At 34.1% G+C, this 13006-nt stretch overlaps 1 protein-coding gene across 2 annotated transcripts; it reads right to left on the bottom strand.

Annotated features, from left to right (window-relative positions):
- Nucleotides 1-1511: 1511 nt before the first annotated feature.
- Nucleotides 1512-12648, bottom strand: LOC110686591 (small RNA 2'-O-methyltransferase-like). Of its 2 annotated transcripts, none has more exons than XM_021863195.1 (9): nt 12263-12648; nt 10355-10444; nt 9342-9799; nt 8944-9189; nt 5282-6234; nt 4542-4693; nt 4242-4358; nt 3320-3454; nt 1512-2268 (listed from the first exon to the last, which is right to left on the bottom strand). In XM_021863195.1, the coding sequence occupies exons 1-9, from the start codon at nt 12551-12553 to the stop codon at nt 1831-1833; spliced, it is 2880 nt and encodes a 959-aa protein (XP_021718887.1). In that variant the 5' UTR covers nt 12554-12648; the 3' UTR covers nt 1512-1830. The 2 variants fall into 2 exon arrangements, with proteins under 2 accessions (XP_021718887.1, XP_021718888.1); XM_021863196.1 differs by having other exon boundaries at nt 9342-9793.
- Between the last annotated feature and the right edge of the window lie 358 nt (nt 12649-13006).

The following is a 13006-nucleotide window of genomic DNA, read 5'->3' as shown; positions in this document are numbered from 1 at the left end:
GAAATAAGAGGAAGGAAAAGAGGGGAGAGCGAACTGCAGGTGCGGCGGCAGCAGAGGCGGCAGCAGGAGAAAGCTTCGACTTTTTTTTTTCTCTGTTTGAGGCTCGTGAATGAAGGGGAAGAAGAGAGTGAAAGCTTCTTGTTTTTTTTTTTTTATGTGAGAGAGGAAAGAAGGATAAGGGTTTTTATTTGGGCTTTATTTGGCTTTGTGTTTCCTAATTAGATTAGGAGTAATATTTGGATTTTGGGCTAAAATGTTAAAATTGTTGTAAATTAGTTAAAAACATATTAGTTTACTTAAATCTTTTCATAAAAAAATAACTTTATTTAATGAAACTGACATAAAAATATTTGTAAAAATAATATATAAATAAATTATAATTAAGTTAAAAATATGGGGGATTACAGACATTTTTAGATGTCTACAAGACATCATTACTAGGTACACATCTAATAAGGTACCATTAAATTTAAAACAAACTAAGTAAATCTTCATATAAACTTAACTTTTTTGTTTTGGAAGTTTTGGTTGAATTTTGAGTTCTTCTCGAATACTCATGGTGATTTTAGTTTTATAGTGAGAAAATCATAAAGAGGAGAGAGGATGTAAAGAGTGTAGAAATAGTTTCGTAAGTGACAATTTTTTAATTATTTTTAAAATGTTAGTATGGTGGGAGCCCTTTCCCTAAATAATGATGGGAAATTATCTAATTCCCAAATTACAGCTACTCTTTTTTAATTCTCACCGTTCCGTCCACATCACCGGTTCAGTGGGAATTTTTTTAAAAACGGTTTATTAGAAAACCGCTACTTCAAGTAGCGGTGTGCTACTAAAAGCCGCTACTTCAAATAGCGGTTTACTTATTTACAGATATTTTGTTTTTAAAAATTAAACTTTACAGAACAAACCGCTACTTGAAGTAGCAGTGTTATTTACAGATATTTTGTTTTTAAAAATTAAACTTTACAGAACAAACCGCTACTTGAAGTAGCAGTGTTATGAGGATAAACCGCTATTTGAAGTAGAGGTTTTAATTTCATAAACCGCTAACTGAAGTAGCGGTGTTATGAGTAAGTAGCGGTTTTCCTCATAACATCGCTACTTGAAGTAGCGGTTTGTTGCTGGATCTCGAAAAAAAAAATAAAAAACGTTTTGTTTTCCTTAGCTGACGTTGACGGTACGATGTGAATTAAAAACAAGAGTAGCTGTAATTTGGAAATTAGATAATTTCCCAACATTATTTAGGGAAAGAGCTCATATGATGGTTCAATAAAGACGGCATAATTTTGTGAGGTGTGTTGTTTTTTATTGGGGTGAAACTTCATGGGCCATGTTGGACTTGCGTATTGGGCTGGTTGCTACTAAGATAACTGCATAAGGATGTAGCTTTAGACCAATTGATTCTTATATAAACAAGCTGGGTTAGGGCTTTTAATGGGGCTTTGACCCATTGAACAAGTCTAGATTTTAATGGGGCTAGCAACAGCATGTAAGCTCAAATCATCTAGAAAGTTGTGTGACAAGTTTGGCAGACTCACTAGCTTGCTGCTCAAAGCATGTGATAAACTGAATTAGTAAATTGTGTGTTAGTGTGTACATAAGTGCCGTATATATAATATATAGGCCTCAGCTTAAATGTGGTAATAACACACTGAATCATGCTGAGTCAGGGAACCTTTAAAAAGACAAGGAACTCTGCAGTTCTAAACCAAAGAGTTCTAAACAAGGAACTCTGCAGTTCTAAACCAAGGAACTCTGCAGTTCTAAACCTGTTAAACTATTTGCAATTGACCAAACAAAATTTTCACTAACCAGGCCCTGAATTACCAACTACGCAAAGCTCGTAGCAGGCCATTTCCATAGAGTCTTATAGCGGTTTTCCATATCTATACTTATTACAGAATCTTTAATAGGCTCCTGTTGGTTCCTCCTGAATACTGCTATTTGAGAAGCAAACCCTGGTTCCACACCTTGTATTCCACCCACTCCACCAAACTCGACACTGTAATTGTGTTTCAGTGCCAAGCCAGCTGCCCACTGATTAAATTGTTCTCTTGTCCACTCAAATTTGTGATCATGATTACGAAATTTACATGACTGTAGTGCACTATCATCTGGATCCTCCACTTGGCTTCCTAAATTAGATTTTTGCAGAATGATATTGTATTCATAATTTGGGGTTGAAACAATCAGGACCTTAGGACGAAAAAGTCCGAGTGCAATTTCACCAAATAAGTGTGCTTGATCTTCTTCCATATGCTCTATCACCTGATAGGATATAAATTATTTTTATAAAAATTAAAAAATACAAAAAGTTAATTAATAACATTAGAAGATAAAAATGGCATTCAACATAAACTTTTGAGGGCTGTCCTATGGACATTTTCTTCTAGCATCAAAGTCATTGAACATGCATGGACGTTAGCAGAATGGACATGACACTAAAAAAGATATAAGCTTCATAATAATTGGGAAATAAAAAATTGCATAATTATTAAATCTTTAATTACAAAATTGGGATCTGTAACCCTAATAAAAGAACCCCTAAACAGAAAAATTATTCCTTCACTCATGTAATTTTTTAACATGAATAATTTTACACATCCCAACACACATTTATAAGATTAAAATAATAAAAAGAATATTATGAAAGTATATTACAATACAAATCTAACAAACCCTATATGACTATTTTTTCTTACCGTACAAATTTTAATATGGGGTCAATATTAATAATACTGATAAACTAATGTTTCCCTTTGTTTTTACAAAGAGCCCATAATCTAACAACGTCCTAGAGTGGAATTAGGTGATTTATATCTGAGGGTTGAGTTCAGCATTTTACCTGATTTGCCTAATCCTGTAGGACCACAAACTCAAACGTGAATGTATTTGGTACACTGTTAGACTAGCTTGAAAATATTGGGTAGCAAATTGCACTCCCGTACCTGTTTGTGACTAAAGTATACAACTAAGGAAATACTGGTTGTGTTAGGCTTGTACTATTAGCAAAACAAACCCAACCCGACTTGAGACCCGATTTTGACCCTAAATCAACCCAAAACCCTAATTGGCTCTACCCTAATGACACCCAACCCGAAACTAAAGCATTAATTAGAAAGCACTTTCATGGGTATCAGTGGGTGTTTAAAGATCACACACCGAGTTGAGTGTTTACGTGTAAATCTTTCTATAATCAGAACAGTCTCTACTTGCGTCTCCCTTTCTTTGGGTTGCCTAATGTGGAAGTTGAATATCCTAAAAACAGTTAATACACCAGAATGTGGAAGTTGAATATCAAAGAAATCAAATCACAAACCTCTAAGCATGTTCCAATATCATATTCACTCAAGCCAGAATCAAAAGCAGTTATGCTACCCTCGTAAAGAATTGCTGCTTTACTATTTGATGTGGATATCTCATCCTTCAAATTCTCCAGTTTTGTTTGAAGGACCTGCAAATCATGAAACCAAATATATACACTCAAAAAATAAATTTGTAATAGATCATATTACATAGAGAAACTGAGAGTAATTGCATACGAATCCTCTAGAAGTAGAACATGGCACAGTACAGATTTCTCCCACTCACATATAAGCAAACAGACATATGAAGTATATAATAGGCAAACAGAATGTGCACATGCATATCTTGTAGCAATGAAGCACGTCAAGCACCATTAAACACATGCCACCTTTAATTGATTTCCGACTTACCAGCACACAGAAGATAAAAATGAAAATATAAATAAAACCAATGTGCCATGTATCACCCATACAGTCACGCTAAGAATAATTGCATACAATTCAAAAGATAAAATAAAGCAATCTTATACTAAATGAACCTGCACCTTATCATCTGTTTATATATATATATACACTCCCATGTAGTCACTGTTAAGGTTATGTACATATAACTATTTAGTAGTGATTACATTTGGATGATAAATATTGAATTAAAAAATGGTACCTTGAACTGATAGATAATAGTGCATTAGCATTCTAAATGGAAAATAATAAAGGATAAACAGAATTAGTTGAGTGTTCAGTCATTGTGCAATGAAGTAGCAATCAAAGTTAACCATTACATTCAAATAAGTAGGCCTGAATACTTAAAGGGTATTTCCAGATTATTCTTAACAACGGTCAGCCTCATCACATGGACACCTATTATGCTCCCAGCATCTAAAAAGACCCCAATAGGTTCTGAACTAGCATGACATAGCCACTAAAGTATCATACCTTGGCAGCACGAATGAGACCCTTTTGAGAAATATCAATACCAACAATCTTTTCCAAAGAGCTTGGTGTATTAACTAAGGATTCCAATAAACTTCCTGATCCACACCCAAAATCAATCTGCAGCCACGAGAGGTCAATTTTTTTAAAAATAAATTAGTATTGCATACAATGTCAAATAGTTTTGTGAAAATAATAAATTTTATAATCTGTATATTATTAAAACCATGATAGCAAAATTGATTGAATTATATTCAGCTACATATCATGGAATTAGAGGGGAAACCATTGAGAAATATGTACCAAAGAAGTAGCAGAATATTCTTTAATGCACTGCAATGCAAATTCTACACGCTGCTTTGACAGCGGAGGGCTGAACAGAGCCTGCTCCATTCTATCTTCAAATGGTTCTGTTACTCGCAATACAGTGATAAGATATTTCAAGCAACAAGATTCTGGAGGGAAAATAAACATAGGAAAAATGATGAGACTCTGAATAATTGAACGCACCTAACAAGATTATAATTATAGATAATTACTAAAAAAAGCTGAGCAAAATCCAATTAAATACAGGCAATGTTACACATACCAAATTTCATAGAAATCTAACCAGACATATTTAAGCACAAACACTGTTTGCATAACAGTAATCAAGGGAAATAAAAGGAAAAAATAGAAGAGTAAAGGAACAACGCAGAGGAAAGACTGACCTTCCATTTTCCTTCAAAATTTCTCCAACAATGGAGATTTTTTGGTTTATTTTAAAAGGACAAGGAAAATATATACCATCATTTCATTTCCTTTTCCTCAAGTCTTATCCAAATATGCAAAAATGTATCTTTCACTTTCCCTCTAATTCTCTAAATTTCTCTATTAAAACATAGTGTGAAGTCTGGTATGCTAGAAAACGTTTACAAACCAATTATTTGTTTATAATGCACAATGATTCTGAAGCTTGAACCATTTGTGTTGAAAGGCGTTATTAAATCATACATCCTCAAATAAAGCTAGTGTAAAAGAAAAAAAAAAAAAGATAAACTCACTTGAGGACAAAAAGGATAGAATTTTTTTACAATCCACAGATGCAGCCATAACCATTTCTGTTTGTGGCATGTCCGTGAGGAAGCAGACAGATTGTCCAGCTGTCATACGAAGAATAGCCGCTTCAATACATGAAATTACTGCTCCTGTGCCAATCTCAAACTCAAAATCATCATTCTTCTCCAGAATTTCTAGGATTTCTTTTCCTTCTGATACCAGGAATACACCATAACTTATAGAGACAATACATCCATTGGAAGGTAATGATCCACAAGCTGTTCCTTGTAGACTTAAGTGTTTATTCTCCATGCTGGTCAAACTATTAAATCGATCTATATGGTTAAAGTTTGATTTGTGGCCTCCTAGTAAATTTCTTGGCTGTTGAACCTTATGCATCTGTTGACAGAGAGAAAACTCCTTCAAGAAGCATGTCAAGTGGCAGTCAATGTTATATTTACCACCAAGTGAAGAAAGCTCCTCTAAACGCATATTTGGTTGCTTGAAGTAAAATTTCAAAAAGTTTAGGACTTTCAAAGACGCATCCTGCACTGCATCCCCCTGTTTCGTGAAAGTATCTACTGGAGATCTTTGAAGGAGTAAATTGTGATTCTTTGAAACCACTTTTATTTCACAACTAAAGGATTCTGCTTCAATTTGATTTGGACTAACTGTGGCCACAACCCCTCCAAGTTTAGAAATATATGCCGAGTTTGACCTTTCATCTGATAGAAGTCTGCATGATCCAGGCAAGTCTTGGTCTGATTTGTTGGAGTTACAGAGTACATTAAAAACAGGTTCAGAGAGTCTATGATGACGGCAAAATGAACAGAGTAGATCCTTTGGCAAAGAGCCCCTCCAATTACTTTTTCCCGTGAATACTCCAGGCAAATCTGCTGTAAGTAATGCATCTCTAGATATCTTAAAGAGCCCATCAGGCGTTCTTCCAATAAGCATCCTGTCATTTATTATCTTTGTCAAAGAACTCACCATAGAAATATCATACATTTGTTAAATGTAAAGCAAGTCAAACATCATTTTAGAAATAATTAAGGCCAAATAAAAAAATAACACGCATTTATATACTTGGCATACAAATGAAGACTTTGAACTGACAACATAAAATGCAGGAATACAAGACAAAAGTATAATCATAAACTTTGTAGGAAAATTTGTCAAAAATAAGTCAACCTTTATACAATTAGCTCAAAATAAGTTAAACCTTTTGATTAACTAAAAATAAGTCAAATTTTATAAGGGCCTTGTTTGGGAGAAAGCTGAAAGCTGAAGCTGATTGAGTTAGCTGATTTTGACTAGCTGATTTTATTAACTGATTTGACTAACTTATTGTATTAACTGATTATATAAAAGTGTTTGATAACTGATAGCTTAAAGGTGATTGAGTATGTGAAATGACCAATAAGCTAATTGTGGGGTAGGTAGTTTAGATAGAATTTTAAATTAAATGAGGTTATAAGAGTCATTTCACAATAATTAATGAATAAGCTAATTGAAAAAGCTCCTAAAATGAGCTTTTTTAAAAAGAGCTTATTTAGTAGAATAAGCTTACTACCAAACACTTGTGTTAGCTTGTTTGACTAGTCAATCAGCTAAAGTTAGTCAAATAAGCTAATATACCCCCAATAAGCTTACTACCAAACAGGGCCAAGATATCTTCCCAAAATAACTCATGACCTGTTGGTCTTGGGGATAACCGGTTGTTTAGGTTAAGTATGCCACGTGTCATTAAATTGGTTCATTTAGATTTTTTAATTGAAATTAAATTAATTTTTTTTATTTAATTTTATTAAGAAAATTTCCTCCCTCCATGGTTGAACAGCTCCCAACACACAAGTCGGCCACCGTTGACCATTCCCCCACTCACCACCAATCCCTCTCTTCATCCCCTTCCACCGCCTCGGGTGCCGCCACGATCTGCTCCTTCCGTCTAAACCTTTTTTTTCGAAATTCTGGGTAAGTTATTGGTGGGTTTTTTCAAATTTCTGGGTAAGTTAGTGGTGGGTTTTTTTTTAATTTCTGGGTAAGTTAGTGGTGGATTTTTCAAATTTCGGGTGGGTATATATTGGTTTTCTGGGGGGTGGATGGGCAGCATTTATATGGTTAGGGTTGGGTTTCGAGGTGGGTTGTGGGTATGGTGGTTTTGAGGTGGTTTTCGGTGTGGGTTTGGGTTGCTCTTGGCCGACAAAGATCGGTGTTTAGGGAGAAAGGTCGGCTGACGTTCTAGGAGGGGGAAGAGAAGAGGGCCAGGGACGGGGAGGTGGTCCATACGGTGGCTGGGCACTGGTCAACAGTGGGGGTGAACTTTTTTGTAAAAAAAAAGTTTTATTAATTGAAAAAAATGAAAGAAGGTGGTGAATTTTATTTTTTTTTTAAATGGAAAAGGGAAATAAAATTAACTTAAATATGAAGGTGGTGACTTGTTTGGTAGGTTAAAGGTCATTTTACCTATTTAGAGAAAATACCCCTTAAAAGTTAATTTATTCTTAGTTAATCAAAAGGATGACTTATTTTGAGCTAATCACTAAAAGGTTGGCTTATTCTTGACAAATTTTCCTACTTTGTATTTCACAGCAGTACAAGCTTGCAAGATAAACTACAATAGTATGGCTCAGGCTGGTGAGTCGCTGACATACTAAAAGAATTAGCCCTCACAGAATGAAAACGATTCACCAATTCTTCAAGGAATAATAGAAACATACACATCCTAGAAAAAATACATGACAATCTAACTTAAAATTTGCACGTCAATTATAGCATCCTATTGACAAATAAACCCTCACCATCTGATTTTGATGCTCTAACTAGCCACTAATATGAAAACAAGATTATAGCCACCTATACAGACTCACTAGGTAATTAGTAAGTCTCCAAAAGTGCACAAACAACCATTTTAGGTCTAAATCAACGTTATTGCAGGATATAACAATGCATATCATAAAAGGTTCTGCTGACACAATTAATAAATACATACGGTTAAAAACTTCAACTATCAGGATCAAAAGTTGGTGGACTTCAGGAATCAAGTCATTTAGTTGCAAGTCCAGTAGAAGTAGTAATTAATATTTTCTCTGTTCCACAAATATTGCAACAATTACCCATTTAGGAAGTTTCACAAATATTGCAACATTTCCCTATTTGCATATGTTTTCATTCTCTCTTCCCTCATCACATGCGTTCCTATCTTTATTCCTCTCTCTCTCCTCTTCTTAAAAACAGTGCCCCATCCCCACATTGCATTATTTAAGGAAAGGATAAAGTAGTAATTAAAGGCCACTAAATTGATATTGCCAGGATTCATATTTGACAAATTTAATCACATTTGTGACAATCAAAAAGGGAAAGTGGCCTATCTTTTAACAGATAATGCCAACAAGAAAGAGTAAACAGGATTCAGTAGATGTCTAGGAGCAACAATTAAAGATCCCCTATTTACAAAGCTTAAATCCAACTTCAGCAATAAAGTTCTTTGCTTGAAAATTGCATTTGAATATTACAGTTGGTAAACTTCAATAAAGTCTTTACTGACTGAACTTTGTGACATAATCCATTCTCAAATTTCGGTTAGGAAGGAGAACAAGTGTGGTGAAACAAGTAGAATAAATTATTTAAGATAAAAGGAAGTTGAGAAAGAAAAAGAGGGAGAAACCTAAAATAGGTACGCAATGACACGTCTTCATTAAACAACTCTGCCCCTCTCCATGTGTATCCAACTGATGCTAAAATTGCATTACCGTATACCTGTTGTCCCAGCAAGTAACTAGCACGGATGTTGAAAGAGCTATCAAGATCGGGTTGCTCTATTGCACAAATAAATTCCGAGTCTGAATTCAAATTATGTGTCTCTAAAGCAGAAAAATACAGTCTTGACTCAGAAGAAGCTTTACCAATGGTCCTGCAAAGAAAAAGATGTGATAAACTCAATTCCAGGTTTTTTACACTCAGATTCAGATATAAGAAAACTCTCTATAGCCAACTGGGTCAAAGATTTCTGCAGGAAAAACAAATCAAGCTAGAACAAGTACTGATAGATCTACAATCACTCACCTAGAGATAAGGACCTTTGAAGCATCAACAATACCAAGCTCTGCAGCAATAACATCCAGATAATAGCCTTTCAATGACAGATTCATACTGATAGAACTTACATCCTTATCAAGTGAAAAAGGAATATATACAGCCTCAGTCAAAGATCCTTTTGTTAAGTCTGAATGTTGGTTGTCTAATACTGGTATAGCATTTGAGGGGAAAGGATACTTCCTCCTGATCCAAAGATCTTCCTCTGATATAAAAAGTAATTCTGATAATTTGACTGCAGCTCTCATCACAATAGGTATAGATAAGAAAGGATTTGACTCAACCCTTGCGTCAATGGATCTGCATAGATTACTAAGCTTGGGATCACAACCAATCAAAACAGATACAGGAATAGATCCACTAAGTTCACCCTCTCTGAAATAAACTGCTTTCAGGTGACTGCTAAGCGGATGATGTGATGACTGAAACTACAAACAAATAAGCAACGATCAGAACTAGAAAAGTTCAACACACCCGTTAGAAGGTATAAAGCAAAAGTAGTATAGGTTTACGCCATACTTAGATTTACTAATTACAAAGAGCAGAACTATCATTCCCCAAAGGACAAAAATGTATACAATCTCCAAATCGAAATGACTTGATGATGACCTGTCTTTTGTGTCCTGTGCATTAATGCTCTCATAAATGTGAGCAAGCATATTCTAAAAACTACAAAATTGAATAGAAAGGACATAGCTGAATTCAAGATTTTACGATCAATGTTGCTAGTAATGATTCAATAGATCTGATAAACAAACTCAACAATATTTGGAAAGAGCAAGGTGAATTGTTGTTAATAGAATATGTCATAATAGCTTCGAATTTTTGGTATATATATATATGCAGCTTTGCAAGCACAGAAATCAAATTGAAACCCTGGTGGTCCTAAAGCATATTATGTACATTAACTTAAAAAATGAGAATTGCCATAATGCCAATTATGAGAAAGAGGGCAAGGGGGATGGGGCTCATGGGAGCACAACCTCACTTGAGAATATATGTGAGAGACGAGAGACCAACTCCTCTTCTGCATCTGATTCTGTGAGGCAGCTTTCAAGGGAATCAATACCAAGCTGCAACAACAAGAACAAAGGGAGAAGTTATTTAACAGAAATATTATCACAACAATAATGATGAGAGTCCTCTCTAGATATCTAATAACAGTTCATTGGATATACATTTTGTATTTTTCACGGAAGAAAATGTACATATGACAAACTTAAATTCTCCCACTTCAAAGGAGATAACTGTTGCTTCTAACAATGTTTGAAAAGGCCCGCCTGAGGCATTAGGGGTTAAGCACCTTTTGTGGTCTAGCAATCTAGGCAAGATGATGTTGATGAGGCTCAACTAAAATACATTTTCTCTTTTCCTCTCAAAATTTACTTCACATGTCTTATCTACATATCATAAATCAAACATTACCTAAGCCCTTATAGGTAAATAATGTTGCAATCCCTTGCTTTTGACAGCCCCCATCTTAGACCTCAAATGCAAGATACATATTGGATATATTGATGTTGACCTTCGCTTCATGTGACAACAATGATTAAAAAATAAAATAAAAACTGGTTTAATCAATTAAAGAAAAGGCCACCAATCACAATGAGTGCATCAGTTTTACCTACATTGGCTCCATTCACTTGCAACAAACAATACACAGATAAAAATTCTTTTAAAATCTTATTACCCTTAATCACACATGTAGCATTAACTCTTTAATACTATGATAAATTTTGAGCGGTGAACCACACAGCCTACAACCTCCAGCTTGGAAACATCCCAAAACAAAGAGGCAGCGAAAAGAAATGTTACTCATTGTGATCCTAGTTAATCCTAGTTGTCAGCATTGTACGTGGCATTATTAGTAATTCATGTAATAAAGGATTTGCGAACAGATATTTTCATGATTTTTAACATTTTTGCTCGTTCATATGAAGTTGGAGGTTAAGTTTTTATGCTTCCAAATTTACAAAACTGTTTGGATTTGCTTGCTGGTGACATCAACTTTAGAAGTTATAGGGTATACAAAAGAATTTTACACCCTGCATGGCTTTTCCTAAAATCTAAGCCAATGTCCTCTATTAATTCTTACCAAATCTGACTGAAACACAGATTCTTACAAAAAACACCCATTGTTACAATCACATGATATCGAATCCATCAAAGCATTTCTTAATAGAAAACTAAATATCACTTTATCTCTCTACCTTCAATTCAATTTTCTTATTAAGTAAAAATAGTACTACGTATAATATATACGAAGTAATATATAAGATAATGCCTTGACAATAGACTAAGATTCCTCATAACACATTACCACCACAAAGGGAAGGTGTTACGATGTGTCTTTGTGAAGGGACAATCAAATTTAATTGTACGATCAATATTCAACAACAAAACTTCATGGCATTTCTAGATTAAGCCTCCCCTCCAATCCATTTTGCGAATTACATGATATCACAACAGTTATCATTGCTCGTCTTCTCCCATGTGCAACAATTGACATGTGTATACATACACGAGGTCTCACCAATTTCTTGATTAAGATTAACAAATCAATAATCCTCTTAACCATGATATGCGAAATTCGAGTAACTCAACAATGCAAATAAGCCGAAAAAAGTACACTATAAACTTCCAAATCATAAAATAAAAACACAGAAGTAGCTACCAATCCAAGAAACCATTGTAAGCATAATATCATCCAAATTATAATCTACACTATAACAATCCAAAAAAATTATCTTCCCATAACGAACAGACATGCAATAGCAACAAATTACACAGTACATTACAAAATCAAATTCAGTTAAAAGGGTACAGTGGAGAACAACCCAACAATTATATGAAAGAATCAAAAATGAAAATAAGCAACTGAAAGAAAAGACCTTCTGTAAAGCCATTAATGCAGCAGATTGCTCAGCTTCCTTCTTTTTCTTACAGGGTTCTGAAACAACAGAGAATTCAGGGAGTTCCAACGAACAACGGAAAAGGGAAGGACCCTTTTGAAGAATAACCAAACCAGGGCATCCATTTTGAGAAGATTCTTCTTGAATTTCCTCAATTTTATAGCATGCTTTATTCCCAAATTTCTGGTAAATTTTGGCTTTTGGAGTTAGCGTTGGTTTCTTGTTGTTAAGAAGAGAAGAAGAAGATGATGATGATTTCGCAGTTTCCATTGCAATGAAAAAGGGTTTTTCTGGTCTTTGGAAGAAATGAAGACTGAGGGAAGACTACCTGAGTGACTGTGTGAGGGAATTTTAAGGGGTTTCGATATTCGGTCTCATGTTCTAATCGAAATGGGCGACCAAGGTTCTTACAATTGTAAGGCCCCGTTCTTTAGAGTTACTCTGCTCTATTTTTACATACGGAGTAATAATTAATATTGTATTGATGATAATAATTTATTATTTTGAATAATTATAATAATTATTAATATTAAAAATAATTTTAATAATTAATATTTATTAATCATAATAATAATTATTAATAACAATTATAAATAATAATATTTAATAATTCAAACTATTAAGAATTAATATTTAATAATATTATTAATTAATAATTTCTAATAAATATAATAATTCTTTCAAATAAATAAATAATAATAATAACAACTAATAACAATTTCT

The sequence above is a fragment of the Chenopodium quinoa genome, unplaced genomic scaffold (genome assembly GCF_001683475.1).
Source record: "Chenopodium quinoa cultivar QQ74 unplaced genomic scaffold, ASM168347v1, whole genome shotgun sequence".
NCBI lineage: Eukaryota > Viridiplantae > Streptophyta > Magnoliopsida > Caryophyllales > Amaranthaceae > Chenopodium > Chenopodium quinoa.
Note: the sequence above shows the minus strand (reverse complement) of the source record. Positions and strands in the feature narration are given on the sequence as shown.

Excerpts from the sequence above, each read along its gene's own strand:
- LOC110686591 (XM_021863195.1), bottom strand. The coding sequence starts at position 12,553 with ATGGAAACTGCGAAATCATCATCATCTTCTTCTTCTCTTCTTAACAAC. Across the intron at positions 6,235-8,943 it reads TCATTGCGTACCTATTTTAG|GATGCTTATTGGAAGAACGC; the intron begins GTTTCTCCCTCT and ends AATAAATGACAG. Across the intron at positions 4,694-5,281 it reads TCTATCCTTTTTGTCCTCAA|AATCTTGTTGCTTGAAATAT; the intron begins GTGAGTTTATCT and ends TTTTCCCTCCAG.